We start from the raw sequence: 23,336 nt of genomic DNA on the forward strand, positions 1-23,336 counted from the left end.
AAACCACAAACTCTCACAACGACATGTACGCACGCTTGCACGCAGACAGACAGACACACACACACACACACACACACACACACACACACACCACACATACACACACACAACCACATACACCTAGACATACACACGGACCCACAGTGACAAACTCACACAATGTTGGCTGGATATCTAGAAATATGTTGAATCTCTTGATAAGATCTTCTAAAAAGGAAACTGAAAAAGAGAAATTCACAGTGAATAAACCTACATACGTGTTATAGAATAAACTTCACTGAACAAATGAATTTGAATTTGATTTGAGGGGAGGGCTATAGCTGTCCAAATGCCGATCTTGGAGCGGTTCATCTTCCAAGTCATTAAGTTTATAATCCAAGGAACTCCAGTCAACCTACATATCAAGCATAGGTGGGCAGGAAGAGGAAAGGGTTGTGGGGGTGTTGGGAGAAGGGGTCTGAAGGGATCGTTTATTAAATTACATTGTATCAGCACTTCCAATCTTAGAAACCTCCCCAAGCCGGGCCATCTGTGCTTATGCCACAAGGTCTTTCATTACTGTAGTTTCACTCCCATTATGAGGCATTGAAGCTCTTGTCCAACACACCTCCCAAGAAGAGCTTGTAACCTTAGCTGTTACTTAACCTCTGCTCTCTGCGAGTTTAGAGGACTTCACTGCTACTCTTCACCATGCATGACCCCTGCTGTAAACGCTCAGCTTGGGCAGGCCAGTAAAGAAAAGTATTTGCCCAGTAAATGTGTTCGCCTCAGCAAGAGAACATGTCAGCCAAATTAATATCAGTCGTATTCAAAATATGCAGACATATAGTGAGATGGTGAGACCTTATAGTTTTCATATTTTTACCACATATATATTTAAGTGTTTACACAAACACAATGTTTGTGTTATGAATGTGTGCATGAATGAGTGTGTGCGTATATGTGTGAGTGTTGGTTTGTGTGTGTGTATGTCTGTTTGCGTACGTGTTTGTGTGTGTTTGCGTGTATTTGTTTGTGTGTGTGTGTTTGTGTGTACGCGTTTGTGTGTTTGTGTGTGCATGTGTGCGTGTGTGTGTGTGTGCAAGGCCAGGGCAATCAGCATTAAATGTCACCCATTGAAGCACATTCTCCGCCAAGTGATGTGCTACTTTCCCCCTGCTAGACTCCTGCAGCTCAGTCAATGAAGTGAGTAGGAGTAGCTCTCATCCAAAAATATATCACATTTGCAAAGAGAAACATATTCAAAGATATTTGCGTTGTGCCATTTTACATTTGAATAAGCAACAACTTGTTGTGAAGTTTTTCCCAAGATAGCACTCAGTTCTTAGAGGGTCCCAGAAGGGTGAAACAGTGCACTCTCTACAGGCCACGCATGTGCGTGTGCGTGTGTGTGTGTGTGTGTGTGTGTGTGTGTGTGTGTGTGTGTGTGTATGTGTGTGTGTGTGTGTGTGTGTGTGTGTGTGTGTGTGTGTGTGTGTGTGTCTGTGTGTGTGTGTGTGTGTGTGTCTGTGTGTGTGTGCGTGTGACACTAATTTAGGATCTAAGAGAGGAGCTGATTGCTTGCATGCCAGCAATTGGTTGAAGTTTTGGTGCATATTTGCTGCGTTGCAATAGGAGTTGTTGTGTGGTAGTGGTTCCTGCTGCTGCCGTAGAAGGATCTAATACATTGAGATTATAAAAAGTATAAAGAGATGTAAGGGAAAGTGTTTGGTCCTATCTTTCGCATGGCTTGAAAAATAACAATATATTCTAGTATAATCTTTCCAAAACACACTCAAAGAAAGATCAAAACTTAATATTACGACCATAGACAAGTTCCAGATTCACTGTGATAATGTAATAAGCTATATACTATGTTGTTCTAGATAATTCCCTGAAATTACTTTTTAACAAACTCCCAAAGTTGGAGTTTTTATTGTGATCAATGAAGTTGAAATAGTCTTCTTGCCAGTTGAAGCCAACATTGTATTGCATAGTATAATTTTATTGAAAGGACCATTAACATATTTGATGATGTCTTGCTGGGATATGTTTTAGTCCATAGAAATTAGAACTACAATAAGTAAGTATAAATTGAAATATCCAAAAGCATCCGAGATGGCTGCAGATAAGGTTACTGTCTGATGAGGTCAAATAGATGCAAACTCTTCAGTCAAATTCATTTCTTAGGCACGTCTCACACCCACTGACGTTGTCAACATGAGCCTGAAAAGAGGCCAGCGTAGGGTTGATATGGTCCCTCTTCTAGGTACCGCTCAGGAGCCTGGCAGCGGCATTGTGGACCTTTTTTAAAGAGGCGGGTTCATATATCCCACCAAAGTTTTCAAAATAGACTCAAACAAGGGTGGTCTGGTTGCTCAGGCTGTTGGTGATCGATTTGATGGAGTCAGGAGGGCTGAACAGGATAACCTCAGCCTTGTTTGGAACATTTGCAGAAAGTTTTGTGTCATCGAACCCTTGATGTTCTTAAAGCAATCCATGAGGTGGACTGTGAAACAAGCAATATATTGTTTCACTTCTTATGACAAATTTATTTATTGTAAGTCACTTTGAAGAAAAAGCATCCGCTTAATGCCCTAAATGTAAATGTCTAAATTTTTTGATTACACCGGTGGCTTGGTTTCAGGGGGAGATAAAGCTGTCTGTCATCTCTAAAGCAACGGAAGGAAATGTTGTGATTTTTATAATAATTTGACCACAGGTCAGCATCTCAACGGAGAACAGAATTGGACATAGGATGGGGCCCTGGGAGACCCTTCAGGATAGACTAGCTGGGGGAGAGGAAGAATCACCTATGTTGACGGGTGTGAACTAGGTCGTTGTTTCTCAAAGATGATGGAGCGGGAGAGAAGTAGAAGGCGAGAGATTGGGGGGAGCTGTAAGATGGAGTCAGAGAGAGGGGAGCATTGAAGGGATTAGAGAAAGGAGTCCTAGATATAGAAATGGAGAGGAAGAGAGAAGCTAAAGTATAAGGAAGGACAAAGACATAAAGTGTGAGAGCAGGTAAGGGAAAGAGAGAAAGAGAATAAGAGAGATATAGAGAGAGAGAGGGAGATAAAGAGAGTGAGAGAGAGAGTCATAGAGAGAGATATAAACACAGAGAGAAAGAGAGAGAGAGACATATATATATATATAAATAAACATAGAGAGAAAGACAGAGAGAGAAAGAGAAAGTGGGAGAGAGAGAGAGAGAAACATAGAGAGTGTGTGTGAGAGAGAGAGAGCGAGAGAGAGCGATAGAGAGAGAGAGGCCTGGAGAGAGAGTGGGAGAGAGAGTGGGAGAGGCAGTGTGAGGGTCAGCTTTGACAGTGTGATCTGAGGTAACAGACACCAGCAGCCAGGAGTACCCGTCTGTCCCGAGGCCACCCGATCCCCCCAGCTCCAGGCCCGCCAGGTCCTGGCCCTCATGGAAATAGAGCCGGCCCAGTTTAGACAACATAAACACACTCACACAGCCCCTTAGAGACAGGGGTGAGAGGGAGGAAGGGAGAGTGGGAGAGGGAGAGGCAGAGGGGAGGGGGAGAGATGGAGAGAGAGAGAAAGAGAGAGAGAGTGAGAGAGAGAGAGATAGAAAGAGTTGGTGATAGAAAGAGTGGGAAGGAGTGACTATGTGCATGTGTGCGTGTCTCTGTGTGTGTGTGTGTGTGTGTGTGTGTGTGTGTGTGTGTGTGTGTGTGTGTGTGTGTGTGTGTGTGTGTGTGTGTGTGTGTGTGTGTGTGTGTGTGTGTGTGTGTGTGTGTGCGAGGGACGGTGCATGTGCATATGTCGATGCATTTACATAGTCGTAAAGTAAAGGATACTTTGGTTTTGTCTGTAGTATCGGTTGTCTTCCGTCAAGTCTCATGCATGAGACACACTCATGCACACAATGATGTCTGGTTACCAGCATAGATCCAGCATGCTTTTCAGCATCCATGTCATTGAAAACTTCTCTTTATCTTTCCATTTGCAACACGTTCTGCTTACCTAACCGACCTTGCTGGTCTGACTCAGCAGAGGAGGCCCATTCTGCTCAGGTACACCAGATAGGGAGGCAACCTTAGATAAAGTGAGTCTCGTCTCGGAGTGGCACTCCCTGTCAGCGGTGACTCATAGCTGCTATGTTATTTCCTTTGCTTCCTGCACAGAATTAACAACAGTAATAACCAAGGGTCTCATAGAAAGGGAAACACCCTTAAGTCATCTATATTCAGGCTATGCATGTGAATTGAACAAATGACTGTGTATGGTATACTGATGATACTCAATGATCACAGTAAGCTGTGCTTTGGACTTTGTTGAATTTCCAATTCATTAATTAATCCAAATTGTTATTCTACAATTTATATTTTTGTTGGTCAGGCAGAATGTTGACGGCAAGCTTAGAATAGAGTCGTAGGTGACACTTTAGAACAAGTGTACAATAGTTAACCATTAATTTACCTTAGTTAATGCAGTAAGTAACAACTAAATGTTAATTAACAGTTAACTAATGGTCAAGTAATCATTATCTAGTGATATTCATAGCTAAGGTATTCATTTATTCATTAAGGTTAGGGTTGGGGCTAACCCAACCCTAACCTTAATGAATAACACCATAACGTTAGTTAACACCAACACCATTAGTTAACATGAACACTATTAGTAAATTATTACTCAACCATAAGTTAGATGTTTATAAGCTGTTAGTTAATAGTTAAGGCTTGTTAATGCATGAACTTGTTAATGGTTGATTAATGGTTAATTACAGATTTAAAGTGTTACAGAGTCTTTCAGACAGTGATTTTATCTTAAAGTAAATAGTACATTTGTTTATCTAAATAATTCCCTCAAAATTATCAATCATTATCACAGTACAAAATAAAAACCCTACTATTGTATGCAGGTGTATTGTATTGCATTCATGACGTCCCCAATTATGTAACACAGTGTGTTTTACCCTCTGGGTTACATAATTCATCTAAGCTAGTTATGTCCACAAATGTTGGTGCAGACATGGGCAGTGAGAATGCCTGCAGTAAATAGTTGAAATGGCTGAGGTCCTCGGATCAGGGCTCCCACAAGACTCTTTACATGTCCTCCTTTTTCATCTGCCCCGGGAAGGGTCTAGTTCCTACTCTGCCCTGAATAGACGGAGAACCAAGGGGCCGAGGGAGCTCCATAGCAGATACCACCATCAGGTGTTTTATTGCGTTATACAACGCAATAAACAAACAGACAGACAAACAAACAGTCAATTATTGATACATCTATTGGAACTTGGTAGGAAAATGTCTCAAGTCATGCATAATAAGGAATCGGCAATCACTACAGTAGTTGTAAAACAAAACAACCCCGTCATTGTTGACGTCCAGTTGTCCTCTCATCAAGGAAGCCCAGTGGGGAAAGGGGGGGGGGGGATAAGTAAGCTTTTTTTGGGCTGTCTCTGGGCTCTCCCAATGCTTTAACGCTGGAAGTTAATTGGCTGAAGCCAGGGGCAGATCATCAACAGCAGGATACTGTTACTATTGCCATGCCACTTTCTTATTTTCCTCTTGTATATGTGTTGACAGCTGATCCAAGGTGGAAAGCATTTGTGTGAAAGTGCAAGAACAACACACACACTCACACTCACAGACACACACACTGACGTGTGTGTGTGTGTGTGTGTGTGTGTGTGTGTGTGTACTTGCATGTACATGCGTGTGTGTGTGCTGTTTGTGTATGGTGTTAGTGTGTTATGTGTATGTCTACATGCGTGTGTGTGTGTGCTTTTTTGTGTGGGTGCATGTCTGCATGTGTGCGTGTGTCTGCATGTGCATGAGTGTGTGTGCGTGTGTGCGTGCGTGCGGGTTGTGTGAGAGAGAGAGTTTGCGGCCGGAGTCCCTGGTCCAGACCACATCAGTATCAAATTCAAACGGCTTATCCCCATGCTAATACCCTGCCTATCTATTTTAACTCAAGAGGCTACAGAACATATTATGCAATCGCCACGTTTTCCCTCAACACTTCATTCCGTTTTTCACGTCCAGCAGGTGCTCTTCAATCCTAGGTCTAAAGGGCTGTCCATGAATCTAAATGAAGAGCCAAACTTCACTTCAGTGCACATGGTGCACAACACCCTTCGTGTTATCTACTGTTGAGATTTGCCAAGTCATTATTATAACCCTGATAGAAAAACAGTTTGGCTGCCTTTACAAAGCATGGGTTACAGGCTTGGAACGATCCACATTGAAAACATTGCAATGTTGAACATGTTGAACGATAGTTACCTTCCAACTTTACGGATTCACAAACATTGAAATGAGATTCATATTGGTTTACCAATAAAGGAGAGTGGTTAAACGGTTAAAGAACATCTAAAACATCTCTACCTTTAAGGCTTTTCACCATGCACATGGTGGTGTGTGCCTCTGATACCCTCATGGGATATGACAAACCTGGATTGATTTCAGTTTTATCAAATATGAAGGTGTATCACTTAAACTCAACCGCCCCAAAGCTGCTATTGCCCTGGTAACGAAATACAGAGACCAGAGCAATAGGCTTCAGAGAAAAAGTTAAAAGATACAAACTCAGAAAAACAGCGTGCAAGATAAGGACAACTAAGGTAACTGAAAGACACATTGTTGAAATGTTTAATGCTGTATTGGAAGGTAGTGAGAGAGAGAAATGAAAAGCAACAAAGGTATAAAGAGACTTTTAAAGACAGTGATACAGGTGCACAGGGAGATAGAGAGGGAGACAAATAGAAAGAGGGTGAACAGGGAGAAAATGAAGGAAGAAGAGGGACATAAAGAGAGAGACAGAGACAGACAGAAAGAGAGAGAGAGAGAGAGAGAGAGAGAGAGAGAGAGAGAGAGAGAGAGAGAGACAGAAATATTGGGGAAATAGAACAAGAGAGGGAATAGAAAGACATAATAGAGAGAGAGATACAGTGAAGAAGATAGAAAGACAGAGAGAGAGACAGAGAAAGAGGAGAGACGGGTGTCTAATGACAGAGAGAGGCAGCGGGCCGGTCTACCTGTGGGGACCCAGAGACAGACAGAGAACGCAGGCTTAATGTAGGGCAACCTTCCATAGACCTGAATATAGACACAGGACAGAATTAGACCGTGGCCAGAGCACTCCCTGAAGGCCCTCAGCGTTACGGGGCCATAATGAGAAGAGTCACAGACGACAGCGAGTGACGTTTGTGTCAGGTATGTCTTACCGTCGAGGACCTTGTTAGGCAGGTTGCGGTGGCTCAGCGGGTGACCTCAGATGGGACTAATATCTGCACTTCCACAGGCGTTCCATCCCTATTGTACTGTGGGTGCCATGGTGGTTATAGGGATCACGGCTGTACGGATCGTAGTGGGAAAATCCCCTTCCCATGTGCCCTTACTCCTGCAGAATATGTTTAGCAGCAGTAGAGTACGTTTAGTTGTTGGTGTCTGAAGGGTTGGACTGGCCTGGTCGGAATTGATTCGGTCAGGGTGAATTTGAACTGTGTTTTGTGTCAATCTGCAGCCTACGTCCATGCCAGTCTACATTCACATGCCTTTTTAATCATTACTGAAACACTGTTAAACAAAGCCACCAGTGGTCATAGTGAGACCTTGATTTAGGACACTGAGGAGTAGGTTGGGGTTTAACATTTATCTCAAGGCCCAGGATACCTCGATGATGTTGGACCCGTGGCATTTTAACCCCGGGGATCTTCGGCTAGGGGTTGAACTGCCCCTTTCAAGCTTCGCTAGACCACCCCCGGAGCCAGGCATCACCAACTGGCAACACAAGTGCTTTGATTTGAGATGTACGCTAACCTGCCATGGCCTCCTACATCTGCCATCCTGTCGTTTCTCTATGTAGGATCCTCAAAGAGACATTTGGCTTAAGGTCAAAAACTTGAATTAATATCTACCCAATCTTCCTCTTTGTAACACCTTTCTATGGCCCTGTAACTGTTGTAACCCCTGCGGTTGACTCCGTGGTTCACATGTGGTCTTGGGTTCAGGGAAACTGTGCCACAGACACTCACATGTTTAACATTTGCAGTGACAAGTCCTGACTTTTTCTACAGCTTAGAGACCGGACAGAACAGGCGAGTTGCTTTAGTTCACAATTACCATCAATGACTCGCCTCAGCATTACTGCCTAATATGTAGGCGAGGTAAGAGCCATAGCATGGGAAAGTGATCAGATATAAAGAGTATACAGCCAGATCGACTGATAGAGATAAAGAGATAGACTGATAAAGAGATAGATAGATGGACAGATACAGGATTAGACATACAAACTATACAGACAGATCAAGAGAGATGAAGAGAGATACGAGGCTGGATAAAACAATCACAACCATCTCTCTTGGCTTCACTACAACATCCTTTACCGATATCCTTTGTTAAAATTACTTCCTCCTTGTACCGATTCGGTACAAGGAAGAAGCATTCTTGTACCGAACATTTGTGGGTCCATCAGATTCAAAAGATAGACCCACGAGACCCACTCCTTCCCGGCACTGATTCACGAGACAGAACATTCAGGGGATAGGTGTGACATTCTAGCTGCTCCTGGCCACAGAAGTACAAAGGTAACAGCCACAGGTATAATGTGACCTAGTGGAGGGGGGAAGTGGAGGAGTTGATTATTAATTAATTATGTTATGTTATATTCAAGTGTTGTCAATATGCAGGTACGCCCAACAATTTGTGCCATTCGTTTTATTTCTTTGATTGAGATCTTCAAACAAGTTGAGGAACAAGTTTTTCTTTTTGAAAAATAACTTGTGTCTCTTTCTTGGAACTAAAGTCAACTTTCCGGGGGATTAGGAGAAGCTTGTTGGTGCGTGTCCTTCTGTGGAACAGTTTGCATTCACTGTGGAAGAGGCGATTCTACTTAAAGAACATGGTTTCGCTTACACGCTATGTCCACAGATGTAAATAGAAGGGCACGGGTCTTTGCAGCCGTCAGTCGCAGGGGAAAGGTGCATAACCTTTTGCCTTTTCATTTGGTAATGTAGTCGAGGATAGTTTTGAGGAAATGGAGATGGAAACAAAGTACTGGGGGACACATAAATTCAGTTCCCATAAAGGCAATAGATCGATAAACACCCCCCAAAGGGAATTCAAGCGTTCCAGTATAGCATACCTCTTCTCCTAATGTAGCATACCTGCACATTAGGAGAAGAGAAGAGCAAGACATGTAATGAAAAAAAACGATGGCCGTATTGGAAAAAGGTACAGGTCAATGGGTCTATTGATCATTAAATAAAACATGTCTCAGAATATCTAGAGTAAGTGGATGCTGAGCTCGCTCTAAACCTATGATAATTTCACCTATTTGAGCTCAAATGGTGCTTAGTTGAGCATAGTGTTTAAGGTTCTCAGTAAGATCACTTGCAGGAAAAGGGAGTGGGGTGGAGACCTAATCAGCACACCCCTTTAAACACTGTCAAAAGCTGACAATGTTTAGTCAAAACGTTAACGCCATTAAAAAGTGCCGCCTTGTAACTTTCGTTTGATTAAAAAAATGCACTTCTTTTAAACTGACACACCAGCGGTACAATTGTGGATGTCCGATTTAATTAAAACAGTGTAAAGGAGCGTTCTGCATTCCACTCTGGTTTATGGGGGATAAGGGGGGGTTGGGATCACCCAACAGGGGGCTCAACTATCACATGGAGACCCGAGGCCCATGGTCCCCTTCCCTGAAGTGTACCACGGCCCGACGTGACTCTTGAAACTTTGAGGCAGCGAGGGCATCGTACTTCAATATAGATGCATAAATAATTTCAATACCTTTCGCTGTAATGGTTTCTAATTTATAATTAGCATCTGTATTCCCAGACAGCTATCTCAACAGCTTTGCTATGACAATAAACTCAAAATTGCATGGTATGGAAACTTATTTCGTAAGAAATAAACTAACAATCCATGCTTACTCGTGAACCCTGTACTTTGTGGAGTTGTATTGTAGGATTACCCCCCCCCCCGCATACTATTTGTAAAAAAAAAAAAAAAAGTATTCATATTAAATCAAAAACCCTTTGGAAGTTCCATAGATACATGCATTGAAGACTCCAGGACAACAAGACAAGTGCAACAAGGGTTTATTTTCAAATGGGTTCTTAAAACATGAACTTGATTGATGCCATATTAAATCTTCAACTTAGTTGTAGTAAAGTGCAGATTCAAAGGAAGTTGCCCTTGGAGTACCCCCCTCCCTTCCCAACCCCCCAATACAATTTATCTCTGGTTTTGAACCTTCTGAATTATTAAATAAGTTGAAATATGAAACCTACGAGTTACGAAAAGCCCTTTTGAAAACCACACACACCTAAAGCTAATGTGCAAAGATATTTCACAAAGCTCATCTCACAGCAAGGCATCCCTTCCCTCGATAGCTCAAAGTTCAGTGATGGCTATAGAAAATTAACGTGGATTTGTCAGCATTCTGGTAAAAATATTTCATTACGGTTGTTAAAATATACGCCTGGTCGCTGTAGAAAGGAGTCTGGCTGTAGTTAAAACAAGGTGAGAATATGTACTCAAACCTGCACATGCATCTAGACATTCTATTGAGCTTGCTGAATAACGATGACGATGTTCAGGGGTTTACCGTTGAGGGAAAAAAATAACAAAAACAAAAAGGAGGTCATGCTGAGTGCACAAGGGCTGCACACTGCTGATGGATGCAGACAGCTGGCCCCTGCTGGCCCCTCTCATAGCAGCCTGGCTCTGTGGTCCTGCATCACGGCCGCCCAGCCAGAGCCGGGCTGATTTGATACATCTCTTTTTTTATGCTCAAATAGACTTTGCAAAAACAGGCAGACAGCTTTCCCACACTCACTCAAGCAAGCGCACGCGCGCGCGCGCACACGCACGCACGCACACACACACACACACACACACACACACACACACAATCTTTCACCCACAAACACACATGTTGTAATGTACCTCCTCCTTTCGGAAGATGGAGGCTATACCAGAAAAACGGCAGTGGTGAGGTAAACCCAACATTAAAAATCATAAAGAGGAAAATATTGCACAGACGAGTGCCGGCACAGAACAGTCTCTCTTTCCAAACAGCCTGGCCTGTGCATAGGGAAGGATAAAGCACTTATGGTGTTTGCAGACGTTCGACCCTTCGGGTAAAGCTTTGTTTATACACAACAAAAAAGGGGACAACATAAGAAAAAGAAAGGGTGGACTTTCTGCACTGTGTGGATCCACACCACTTGGCCAATGTCCAAACGCGCATGAAAGCCACTGAGCTATGAATGCATTGAATGAGCAAGATGGGCGAGATGCTGAAACCACTGCCTCGAGGAAAGGGTTCATCATGGCTACTGGCAACAGCTGTGGGACCAGTAAAACCAAACCAAAGACAGGGGAAAACCTGAAGTCCCAGCTTGATTTGACACATCCTCATCCATTTGAAAAGGTCCAGTGACATTCGATGCAAATCCGGGCCATGGAAGAGATAAGTCTCTCAAGATTAGATCAATAAATAGCCTTGTGGAATTTGGAACAATGACTAAAAATGTGTTCCAAAGAACAAAATAAAAAGAACACTGAAGCCTGTTGCGCAGTTCATCCAGAGATACTGTTTTGCATTTCATAATCCACTCGTGATGCGCTCCCACAAGACTGCGGCCAGTCTCAATCCTTCTCCGTGGCCATGGAAGATACTAGGCAGAACATACGGAACACCCAATCCAGCTCCGTTGGGTCAGTCGAGACATCGTCTTTTTTTTTCCCGTTGAAAACCCGTCCAAAGAGGCGGAAAGTTTCCATTGAGGTGCGTTGGATCCCAACGCGCTCCCAACTAGCGAGCAGTCGTCCTAACCCGCTCTGGTGTCTCCACCAGGCAAGCCCCCTCTCGCCGGACGACCATGTAAGATGGAGGAGGGGGCAGTGCAGCTTGTCAGCGCCCGTCAAATTCCCCCCCCCCCCCCCCCCCCCCCAACCCCGATGGCGTCCTCCCGGGCAGACTATCTGTGCAGCAGGACGAAGGACTCCAGCTTTTCTGGAATGTTTCCCCGGTAGTGCAGGCTGTGTTTGACGATGACGCGGGCCGCCAGGCACTGCAGGGTGGTGTGGTTGATGGGCTGGATGACGTTGCGGGCCAGCTCCTTCTTGTCCAGCAGGTCGCAGGCCGACTGCTGGAAGGCGTTGGTGCTGTCGAAGTGGCTCCCGCCCGAGATCAGCAGGTTCATGATGTCTGGGTGGCCGTTGGACGCCGCCACGTGGAGCGGGCTGAGGAGAAACAGAACGATCAAGAAACTCTACGTCACCCTGTGTCCTGGTTGTTGTAGTAGCCCAGTATAGGTGGAGTGTGGCAGCCACCTGGGTGGAGGATTGCTACACTGGCGATGATACAGGGAGAGGTGTAGACGGGTTGGGAGTAGTAAAGATAATGTTATGTCTATGTGAATGTCAGGAATATTGCAATGGCTCAGTGGATGCGTTGCCATTATGAAAAATTTCCATGACACCTAGTGCTGAAAGGCAGCATACCTAATTAATGTCTCGAAAGTCTCTGGCTTGGTCTGATGCACAATGCTTATAAAAACATAGCTAGATCACTGACAGACACTTAGGCCGGAATGGAATCCTGATAAACCCCATAGCTGACTGGCACGCGGTTTCGACGTGAACAAGAGGTAAACAGCACTGCATCAGAATAATGATACTAAAACCAAACTTAATAGAACCAATAGACCAACACCAAAGGCTATATACAGGGGTGATGTCCTAAATGTTTATAATTTAAAATTACCTCATTGAGGTCCTTAAATATATATTAAAAAAAACCTCACCTGTTCAGAGTTCACCTTGACTCTGCATAGCTACCCAGCCCCTTCCGGCCACCATTGTATGTTGTACGTCCTGGCACCTAATGTACGCACTTAATCTACATTGCACTTATTCATAGTACCTAATTGTGTAACATCTGCAGTAGCTGCTAGCATTGCTGTACACGGGGAATTGGTTAGCCTAGCGATTGTTAGTACTTGCACTTGGCTCTATGAATATCTTTACTGTACCGACAGCGATATATTGTTTCACTTCTTATGAAGAATGTACTTATTGTAAGTCGCTTTGGATAAAATAAAATAAATGGCTGGTTTGGTTTTCACCATTTGTGTCGCTGGAGTCAAACATAATAAATATCTAGTTCACGGCCCAAGTTTCAGCTTCATTGTCCTATTAACATTAATAACCCATACGGGTGCAGGGACCAACAGTAATGAAATGCTTGAACCTCGGGCCTCCGTCCAAACCATCCATCACCCGACCCAATAAAAGCCCTCTTAAAGCATCTCTAAGCACCTGTTGTCATCCTCATCGCGGCAGTTGACGTCCGCACCACACTCCAGCAGGATGGAGGCCACCGTCAGGGATGGGAATTTGCAGACAGGGTAGCGGCCAACACAGGTGGTGTTGCGGTCCACCGCCAGGTGGAGGGGGCTGTAGCCGTTCTTCCCACAGGGATGCAGCTTCAGGAACCTGGAGGGAAGAGGAGACAGACCCAGCGTTACAATAGACAATGAAGCAGTGGTCTGACGACAACGTAATACAGTACTAATTAGTAGGGCTGTAGCCGGTATACACTTGATCACAGGGGTTACTTTCATAAGCCAAAAAAAGGTTAAACTTTATGAATATTTTTTGGGGCCGGCAAGGATATATGCAGACAGATGTGTTTATTTTTGAGTGAATGTACAGAGCCTTCAATAGTTTCATTCATAATTAATCATATTGTTTCACAAAAAATGACGGGAGGTCAAAACACCCCGGCTTTCACAACTTTGTACTTGCCCAAATTAAGGAAGTAAAGTACAATACTGAACATTTACTCGTTTCCAAACTAATTGACACCAAAGAATTTGTCGGTCTGGTAGCCTTTGGTTAAAAAGGAACACAAAAAGAATCACTAGATATGTCAGTAAACACATGTAGGCATACCCTCTAAAATTGTAAGCCATAAATAACATTGTTCTTGTATCCGCGATTCTCTGTCAACACTCGTGTTTAATGTGGATAGACTTTGAGGGAACTTATCAGAAGGGACATCTTAGCACGAATCCCTGCACCATCCATTGGCACCATTATATTAAACCCAGAGCAGAACCTAAAATCAAAATCAGACGCGGCACTTTGTGGCTCATTCGGTGTGCGACACTATATTCTCTTCCATGACTGAGTCGGACTTGGAAACACAAACGCCCAATATATAACAATCACATTTCAAATCGATTAATCATTTTAGCACCAGTGTAACCGAAGAAATAACGTAACTGTTTAAGCTCGACATTGTGTTTCTAGGTTAAATATTGACGTTGTTAAGCTCGGCGACACCCGAAATGTTTGTGTTCGTGATAGCAGCGTGTGACATCATCACACTCTTGCCTCAATGCAAGTCAATGAGACCAACTGCAAATGTCAGTGGTCTCAGGGGGTCTGGAGAATGTCAGACCCACTGACATTCTCCAAACAGCATTACTTGATACGCTGATTAATTTGATAAATGTATTATTTTTATTATCATTATTACCTATCGACCAATCAATTGGTCGTAGAGTGGTTTCATTTCAATCAACAAAGATATTTTGACTACAGACCGACTTATCAGTTTCATGCCCAAAGAACCCTTCTTGCATTTATCTTCTTGTCCTAGTTTCTTCCGCACTTGATCAAAAGGATGACTTTATAAAGTCTGAGTTTGAGTGATCCGTCCCAAATCAATGAGCTCAAACAAATGAGGTGATCACTGTATAGCGGCCCAGCTTGTAATGCTCTCATCCTGTATCAAACTACCTTTTTATTCTCAAACACATAAACACCCCCACCTGTAAATGGTCTGCTTCTTGAAGTGGTCCTGCTCCGCTGTGCAAGGCACCTTCTCCAGGAGGCAGATGAGGTGCAGAATGATTGACAGGGCCTTGCTCAGCTGGGCGGGGTCAGGGGGCGTCGGCCCGACTTGCTTGACGGCCCGCTCTATCTCCAGCACACTCTTGGTCAGGATGCCCATGAGGTCCTCAAAGGACACCGAGGTGCCCAGGACGCCCTTGGCCCGGTCCTGCAGCATGAAGGAGAAGAGCTCTGCGAAGGAGAGCAGGCTAGAGGCCGTCATGGGGCTGAGGGGATCCAGGTTGCTCTGCTGCATGTCCAGTGCATACTTCCACAGGTTGATGCAGCGCTCAAAGTTCCCCGAGTCGGCGTAGACCGCGCCGCGGTATCGGATGTAGTAGGACGTGTCCGGGTGCTGGGGTCCCAGGATCCTCTCTCGGATCAGGAGGGCCTGCATGCGCATCTCGTCCGGGTCGGAAATCAGGCCGTCCAGCTCCTCTCCGTTGGTGACCTGGAAAACCGGACACAGGAGAGACAATGACGCAGACCGCCAGCTGGTCTTGCATAAGAGAAGATGGTCATGCTGCTCACTTATCACCACTATCTTTCACAATTATATTCTACATCGTGCAACTATCGACTGAACAATGACCCCTGTATATAAAAAATAAAAAGTCCCGTCAAGATTAATGTTAACATTAATAATAAAATACAAAAGAAAATGAAGCAGCATGATGATCTCCCAGCAGATGATTCTCAGTTCCGAATGTCAACACTAATTACTTTGTAAAAACTTTACTGAACCACAAAAGCCTTACCTCCTTGGCATAGTCGTATGCCATGATCAGATGCTTGGGCTCAGGCTTCTGGACGATGTTGTTACTGTCTATGTAGCGGAGGTCCATGGCCCTCTTCCAGTACTTTAGAGCACCCAGCAAGTCCCGCTTCTTGTCTACAAACGTGGCACCCAACAGCTCCAGGGCGTCAATCCTCTCCCTGGGGCTCGTCTGGAACAAACATTAGGTCCTCATTATATCAGACATTTGGCAAACGCATCAACCAAAAGTATAGTGCTAAGAAATGCCCTATGAAACACGTCAAGCAGTTGCCAGAGGAACCTTGATTAAACAGGTTTCTGGTGGTACCTGCATCCTACTAGCATTCATCAGAGAACTCCTCAAATAACGGTAATCCACTAATATTGACACACGTTCAATCGTTGCACACGTTTGCATTTGACTCAGGAAATGATTGAGTAATACCAGTGGTGACATGCGACACGCCCTGCATGCCTCCGAGGATCTTCCAATAGAAGTCCACAACACCAAAGAGCTCATCATTAATCTTTAAAACAAGCAGCAACAACGTTCTTGTTGCCACCGCCCGGTGCATACCAACGGCATGAAACAAAACGCTAGAAGTACCAGAAACTAAAACAAAAGAGGGGGCAAACACACCTTCTGGTGCGTGGTGAGGAAGTCCACGATGTTGGTGTGGCCGGTGACGCTGGCTGAGAGCAGTGGCGTCATCCCGTAGCCGTCTCGCTCCATGGACGCCCCGTACTGCAGGAGCATCCGCATGATCTCCAGACTGCCGGACTCTGCACAGTCATGCAGGGCTGTGTTGCCTGGGGGAGGACAAGAGAAAACGGGCCTGTTAGAGGAGTCCCACAATGGAGCGGGCGTGTACTGAACCCTGGTTCTACTACAGACAACTGAAATGGTATTAAACACTATGTAATAGACAGAGGAATGACAAGTATGTAGAGATGCGTCATGGGCGAAATTATAGCTCCTGATTGGATGTTGGGATTTTTCTTGCAATCAAAACAATTGAAAAGACATATCCAGAGTTCACTTCAAATAACTGCTGTAAATTATGAAGTCCAGCACATTCTTATTGAAAATCCTGTTGGCCAAATGGCCACAAGGGCTATTGGGTCAGCACTCTGTGCCAGCTGGTACTGACCACCTCAGTTTGTGTAATGCACCAACCCTGACCCTGGCCAGCCAGCTCTTGTTTGTGCAGTTATCTGATGTCAACAACCGTTTTTCTTGAACGCCAAAAATAAATAATGTATTATATAGTAAAAACTAAAAAGATTACGAAAACCCTCATATCTATAGATCAAAATTGTTAATTAACTCAAAGCAATTGTACTGTGTGCTACTGCAATGATTGAGTTGCAGCAGAAGTAAATGGGATTTTCTCCAAACCACAAGTCAATGTTATCTTATTGTAGTCTCCAGTATAAGAGAGACTACAATTCCCACTTCACAATCTGATCACTCACATGATCACACGACAGTCAGCCGTTGAGGATTTTGCTGGGTAAAAGCCCTCAGTAATAAGCAAATTAAAGAGCATATTTGAATGTAACAAAGGTAACGACAAAGAATGAAAGAATATGCCAATCATTTGAGTTTTTGGCACAAACAACCCATTGCAACGTCTTAAATGTAATATTAAAAGTCAACATTTGTATATAGGCTAGTTTGATTGCCCTATAGAACCATACACTAATGCACTTATCATCAGCTATCCTACAAGTCAACACTCATGGACCCCTGTAGTAAAGATCCAGAGAATCATGTCAACCAGGAGATGTGAAACCAGATCATCAGATCTTCTGCCCTAGCTATGTTTGGAATCGAAGAGGACACAAGTTCCATTCTGAGCTGGATAACAGCATGGGCAAAGATGGAGGCCAGGTATGACGCGTCATAGCATCTGACCCAGGGAATCATGCTAAAAGCTATTTTATGTTGTGGGTTTCTTCAGGCGACCGTCACCTCATCACCCTCCTAAAAGCAGACACAATTATCAACGTTACTCAATCATTAGGCGAGTGCTGCATGCATCGCTCAACTATTGTTCTTCTTAGGCTTTATTCATCCTTACAAATGGTGGGACCCTAGTCCTTCCACAACTTTTCACCAAGAGACTCCATTCCACTTTTAAAATGTTGATATGAGCTTGGAATTTATCGTTTTTTAAATATCCAACTTTTAGAGCCTTAAATTATATAATGGAAGTGAATTTTGGAAAGGGAACCAATAAACCAACCTGTCATAAGATATGATAACAAGCAATTACCATCAAAGTGTTTTATTTAGTAAAAACAAATTCACTTGGCCTTAGAAAAAAAAACAACGTATACCTCGGAACTTGTGTAATGTGAAATACCATAAACCTAAACCAGATTGACTGTGCAATGGGTCAATACCAAGTCATTTATAATACAGAATTAAAAAAAAAAAAAAATGATAGGAGCCTGGCATGTTTCCACAAATTCACAACAGTTCAATGTTGTGGCTAAAGCTGTATATGTTATAGAAAGGCATATGGGTAAAGAAGACAAGTCATTTATTGCGTGAAGAGCGTGAAAGTGAGTTGAGCATGTATGGGACAGTACAATGCAGTAGAAGCTGGTGTTAAGATACTCACCTTTGACACTCTTCCTGTTAACATCTGCACCTTTCTCCAACAAATACTGCGCTATTTCTTTGTGTCCTTTGTAACAGGAGATCATTAGACAAGTGTGGCCGTGTCGGTTAGCCACCTCAAGGTCTGCCTTGTGCTCCACCAGATATTTCACAATGTCCAGGTGGCCATCAAAACAGGCCGCTCTCAGGGGGGTTGAATTGGTTAATGTCGTGTTGTTGACCGAGGCCCCATGGCCCAGCAGGGACTGGACTACCTTCAGGTGACCAGCTGCCGACGCAGCCCACAGCGGGGGTGCTCCCTCGATCGTCTCCCCGTCAAAGTTCACCGAACCCCCGACCTCGACCGCCGCGCTACAGCACTCGATAAGGTACTCCACCAGGTCCAGGTGTCCGTACCGTGAGGCCATCAGAAGTGGAGTGGCTCCGTTGGTCTTTTCTCCCATCAGCTTGGTCACCTCGTGTCCATCTTTGTTCTCTAGTAGTTTCTGAAGTAACCGGAGCTTACCGTCCCTGGCTGCGTTGAATACTGCCGTTTTTAGATCCATCTCCGGTCACTTAATTGTGTGACTAAATGATGGGTGAATGTTATAGTGGAGCCTATGGTGAACACCGGTGGAACCCTTTGTTTACTGCAAGCTATGAGCGAATCTCAGTAATAGCTGAGGTGGGAAGGCAATCCCGTCTATCAAATTATGTTTTCCGCTTGGTGACAGGAACGTTAACGTTAACAGTCGAGTGTTAGTATCTTAAAAGGCCATAACATACGTTCACCTGCCCCCTCCGCACAGTGAATAGTTTGCAGTAATGGCTCGTGTGTTTTCAACTTCCTTGATAGCTCAGCAGCTAGCTGACTTAGAAACTGTTTTGTCCTCGCGTCGCTGCCATCGACTTTTACTTTCCAAAATGTCTTTCTCCTTTACACATACCTGTCGTCGCCATTGTTAGACATTATATTTCCCCTTTTCCTCTTTGTGTGAAATAAGACAAAGGCCAAAAGCAATCCACCCCCACTCGTTGCTACCAGTAGTTAGCTAGCTGGGTTAGCTTAGCCACAAACGACGTTTCTTCTGTAATTCAGTATGTCAAATACCAATGCTTCTTCCTCCTTATCACCGAGGCACGACAGGCGATGTTATCCGGGAGACAACAAATATATGTCATCCGAAGGCAAGTTGTCTCGATTATTGTCTCGGGAGGAAGGAAAGATTACTAGGGCAGTGTCCACCCACTGCTTCCCTCGACGGTCACGACTAAGTACTGTCAAATCGAAAACAATGCAGTCTTTTCTCTCGCCCACTTGGCCGATTGACGTGTCAACAGCCCAATCACAGAGCATCCTAGATTTCACAGAGCGACTATTTTGATCAGAGACCGATTGAAAGGAACTATGGGGATTTCCGCCAAAATGCGTTTTAATGGCTTAAAATGCTATGTCCGTGACCCATAATCGATTGATATGCTGCCACAAACAGTTGGTCAGAAAATCATTCTAAAATGCTTTTCAATACAAGTATAGCTACTTCTAGTATTATGGCACCATCTGTATGTTTGAAGAAGACATAACAGGTCAATTGCGATTTTAAGTAACTTTGCACAAAATAAATGTTCAATAAACACAATAAATGAGTGGCAAAAATTCAATTCCTTTTAATAAAGATGAATGAATATTTCCAGCAATCTGTGAAGACAGCCAGGTGGAACAAAGCATGTACAGGGATCAATCAAGTCATACCAAATAATGGGTGAAAGAAATCCATGTTTAGTTTTCATCAATTAACCATTTACCACCACAATTTAGACCATTTATATCAGAGAGAAACTTATTGTATGTCAAAAGGATAAATAATATCCTAATTGTACATTTGACAGTTTGCTTTTGAAGAGGCTAGAAAACAAAACATTTTTGGTCACAGCCCACTAACATGCACTCATGTGCAAGCAAAACTCTACCAAGGTGATTCCACTAAAGATCTAAGCCCCTTAAAAAACATGAATTGCATGAAGTGTTGCTTAACCTTTCCAAACCCAACACACACGTTTACTTTTTACAAAACAAAAAGGAAAATGGATTGAACATTTACAAATGAGAATTTGAAATAATATGTTACACTCATCCCAATCTTTTGACAAACAATACAATAAGATTTTATACCAGTGTACTAAGAAAGATGAGGACGATTTGATATCACAGAATAAATAGGTTTATGCAATTCATAAATTACACAACAAGGGCTGATGTTGAGGCCCAAACCCTTTTCTTAACAAGTTGTAGTAAATGATCAGGCATCAAAACAAAGTTAATATCCATTTTTTACTTCAAAACACAACCTAAAATACATATGAATTATAAAGAAAAAATAACTTTCAACTCCCATATTTGTAATAACGTCAAAACAAGGTCTGTTCTAACTTGGATGTTACATCATGACTGTACACACGGATTCCTCTCAATAAAATCTAATTTGGAAACATAAAAAGGATTAAAAAGTAAAATGAATGGCTAGCTCCATCATCATTATCCAAGCAGCCCACAAACATTGAAGTCTGCCATATGTGTTTAGGGAGTTAATAATTTATGTTACAATTTTAACACCAGACAGGAGGGAGTCATTGCTGTTTTTTTTGGCAATGGAAGGAGGAAGAAATTAAACAACTTGAATCTTTAATGTTTCCATCGACCTTCCTCAACCTTGTTTTTAGGTGCACCATTTAAATGAAATAAGTGTGAAATTAACGGTGGGGGGGGGGGGGACCAATAAAGCACCAAGGAAAACATTTACAAAAATAAACAACAGGACCTAATTCAAATGTCAAGTACTTATGGTTTGCTAAAATGTCAAATGTATTGAGCCAAAAGAAAGATGATGAAAACGATCCCAGGAGTACAAGTTGATTATGATCCAACACGTGTCGTAGTGGTCTTCCTGTCTGAGAAGAAGCTTCTCAGCAGGACCACCTGACTTATGCTGACCACAAGGAGGATGAAGGCTTCACCGATGGACCAGAAGGCCACACGGGTGTTGAGGTCCTCGGCCCTACTGCGTCCCTGGGCCTCCCGGAGGCGAAAGTGTGTCTGGTAGTCAATGACGGATTTTAGAGCCTCATGGATGGACACACACGCCGACTCCATCTGGCAACGGGGGGGGGGGGGGTAGTATTGTTATAGGTTAGAATACAGGAAGAAAGATCCACATGGTGCATTGAATTGGAGCTGAAACACAGAGCTAATACAGAGAAAAATCTAGGAATCATCCCATGCCAGCTCTGCCTGAAACACACATTGCAAGCAGCAAAGAGCAAGCCGAACTCAATAATAGAACAAATGAATACGAGAAGGAAGGGGGCAAATCTATAATAAATATTGGCGTGGGAAACTGATGCTGGGAAGCGATTTAAAAAGGGTTGAAAACCTGGAAATGGCAATACTGCTGTTGGAGAAGTACGCTTATAGAAGGAGCGCCATACACTTCAAATTGTAATTTCTGTAATGTTTTATCCATTCGGGTAAACCATTGTTGTGTCCCCAGTAAGAATATAAAGGTGATTGTAATCATTCCTTTTTTAACATTTGGCAGTAAACAATTCTAATAAAAATCAGTGCATTAACACATTGTTGTTAGCTTACTCAAATTGCTTTGGTTTGTCATTTTCACGTTCATTTTGTCTCTATATGTGATCTCTTCTCTTCTGCCTAGGTCAATTAGCTTGCAAGTAAAGTAAGTTTTTTGGATGTATAATGCTTCCCACTACTGATTATAATCAGACTTTTCATTTTGTAAAAAAAACAAACTTAAATTAAAACATCACCAGTGGGAAAAGCCCCGCCCGTTTTGGGCCCAATTGAATTGTGTCACTGATCAAAAGCATTGGTTGTTTCAAATGCTGTTTTGCTTGAGGTTTCCTCAACAAGGAAATACAATTTTAATTTGTATCCAACTGAAAAATACACCTACCTGTGTGAGAGCTGTGACTCGGTTCTCATTAGGAAACAATGGGGGGTCTTCCCCAACCTGGAAGTCAAAGTAGACAGTCTTGTGCGTGAAAGTTGAAAACTCATTGCTGAAGCAGAACTTGAAGGTGCCATTTCTGGCAGCGGTGAATGTAAAGCTGTCATATTGCTTCTTCATCTCCTTGTAGAGGACAGTTCCATCAGGGTCCTCCAGACGACAATCAACATCATAATGACCCCCAGTCACGACCTGACAGAAATACAGAAAGACACTTTTAAACCTGCGAGCACATTTCCGCCTTATGACAGCGGTTACTATACACACCTTAATATTTGTGGAAGTCAAGTCACTCGCAGTCAAGTAGAACTACAAACATACAAACCTGAAATTCCAGTGTACACTTGGTGCCCATGATGATATCTTCGTAGAAGCACTGTTTAGCATTGTCTGGCAGCTCAAACGTGAGCTCTGAACCCAGAACCCACCCACAGAGCAGCTGGGCAAAGAACGCCTGCAGAAGCACCCGAATAGCTCCGTACATCTTCGCGGCTGTTATATTAAAATATATATTCAGAAAAAAGAGTGGCGTATCAGTTAAATTAAAGCAATACCAACATGAATTAGTACAGACTGGCATTATAACGTGAATTATCTACTACAACAAACCCGGACATTGATATTAGCTTGCTAGAAGTAGCTGTATGCTAGTCCTCTAGCTAGCCATACCGGTTAATTGAAAACCAACGAGAGGAGACGGTTAAGTGTTGGTCATATCATATTGTATGTGTCAATGGAATGATCAGATTCGAGGTCATTTAAAAAAAGATAGATTTAACATTTGATTCATCCAAATATATTTTGTTGCAGTAGCCATAATACACTCACCCAAATCGCTCACCCGGATGTGCCAAATAGTAGGTTAAGAACGTTGTATCGACGTGAGTTACCATTGGCTAACGTTTTTAGAAGTCCGCCCCTTGCGGCCTCTTTGCGCAAATTGAACGCATTTCTAAAAAATAAATCATATGCACTGGTATCCTTTTATTCTTACAAACCAAATAAACATCACTGGGGGAAGAGAATAATGTGTTTGATACCTTTCCTCATTTTTCAACAATAATAGGACAACAGCAATACTT

General features: G+C 43.2%; 2 protein-coding genes across 2 annotated transcripts; both read right to left on the bottom strand.

Moving 5' to 3' along the window:
* Nucleotides 1–10,181: 10,181 nt before the first annotated feature.
* Nucleotides 10,182–19,486, bottom strand: fem1c (fem-1 homolog c). Its single transcript, XM_079738613.1, has 6 exons — nt 18,249–19,486; nt 16,259–16,428; nt 15,620–15,808; nt 14,801–15,312; nt 13,281–13,457; nt 10,182–12,203 (listed from the first exon to the last, which is right to left on the bottom strand). Exons 1-6 carry the CDS (start codon nt 18,790–18,792, stop codon nt 11,939–11,941), a joined length of 1,857 nt encoding a protein of 618 aa, XP_079594739.1. The 5' UTR covers nt 18,793–19,486; the 3' UTR covers nt 10,182–11,938.
* A 384-nt stretch (nt 19,487–19,870) lies between these two features.
* Nucleotides 19,871–23,128, bottom strand: tmed7 (transmembrane p24 trafficking protein 7). The gene is made up of 4 exons (XM_079738652.1): nt 23,083–23,128; nt 22,580–22,746; nt 22,201–22,446; nt 19,871–21,377 (listed from the first exon to the last, which is right to left on the bottom strand). The coding sequence occupies exons 2-4, from the start codon at nt 22,736–22,738 to the stop codon at nt 21,141–21,143; spliced, it is 642 nt and encodes a 213-aa protein (XP_079594778.1). The 5' UTR covers nt 22,739–22,746; nt 23,083–23,128; the 3' UTR covers nt 19,871–21,140.
* Nucleotides 23,129–23,336: the final 208 nt, after the last annotated feature.

Source organism: Pollachius pollachius, assembly GCF_949987615.1.
Source record: "Pollachius pollachius genome assembly, chromosome: 1".
Taxonomy (NCBI): Eukaryota; Metazoa; Chordata; class Actinopteri; order Gadiformes; family Gadidae; genus Pollachius; species Pollachius pollachius.

Excerpts from the sequence above, each read along its gene's own strand:
- tmed7 (XM_079738652.1), bottom strand. The coding sequence starts at position 22,738 with ATGTACGGAGCTATTCGGGTGCTTCTGCAGGCGTTCTTTGCCCAGCTG. Across the intron at positions 22,447-22,579 it reads AGTGTACACTGGAATTTCAG|GTCGTGACTGGGGGTCATTA; the intron begins GTTTGTATGTTT and ends TATTTCTGTCAG. Across the intron at positions 21,378-22,200 it reads GAGTCACAGCTCTCACACAG|ATGGAGTCGGCGTGTGTGTC; the intron begins GTAGGTGTATTT and ends CCCCGTTGCCAG.
- fem1c (XM_079738613.1), bottom strand. The coding sequence starts at position 18,792 with ATGGATCTAAAAACGGCAGTATTCAACGCAGCCAGGGACGGTAAGCTC. Across the intron at positions 13,458-14,800 it reads AAGAAGCAGACCATTTACAG|GTTCCTGAAGCTGCATCCCT; the intron begins GTGGGGGTGTTT and ends TCTTCCCTCCAG. Across the intron at positions 12,204-13,280 it reads CGCGATGAGGATGACAACAG|CCCGCTCCACGTGGCGGCGT; the intron begins GTGCTTAGAGAT and ends GTTTCTCCTCAG.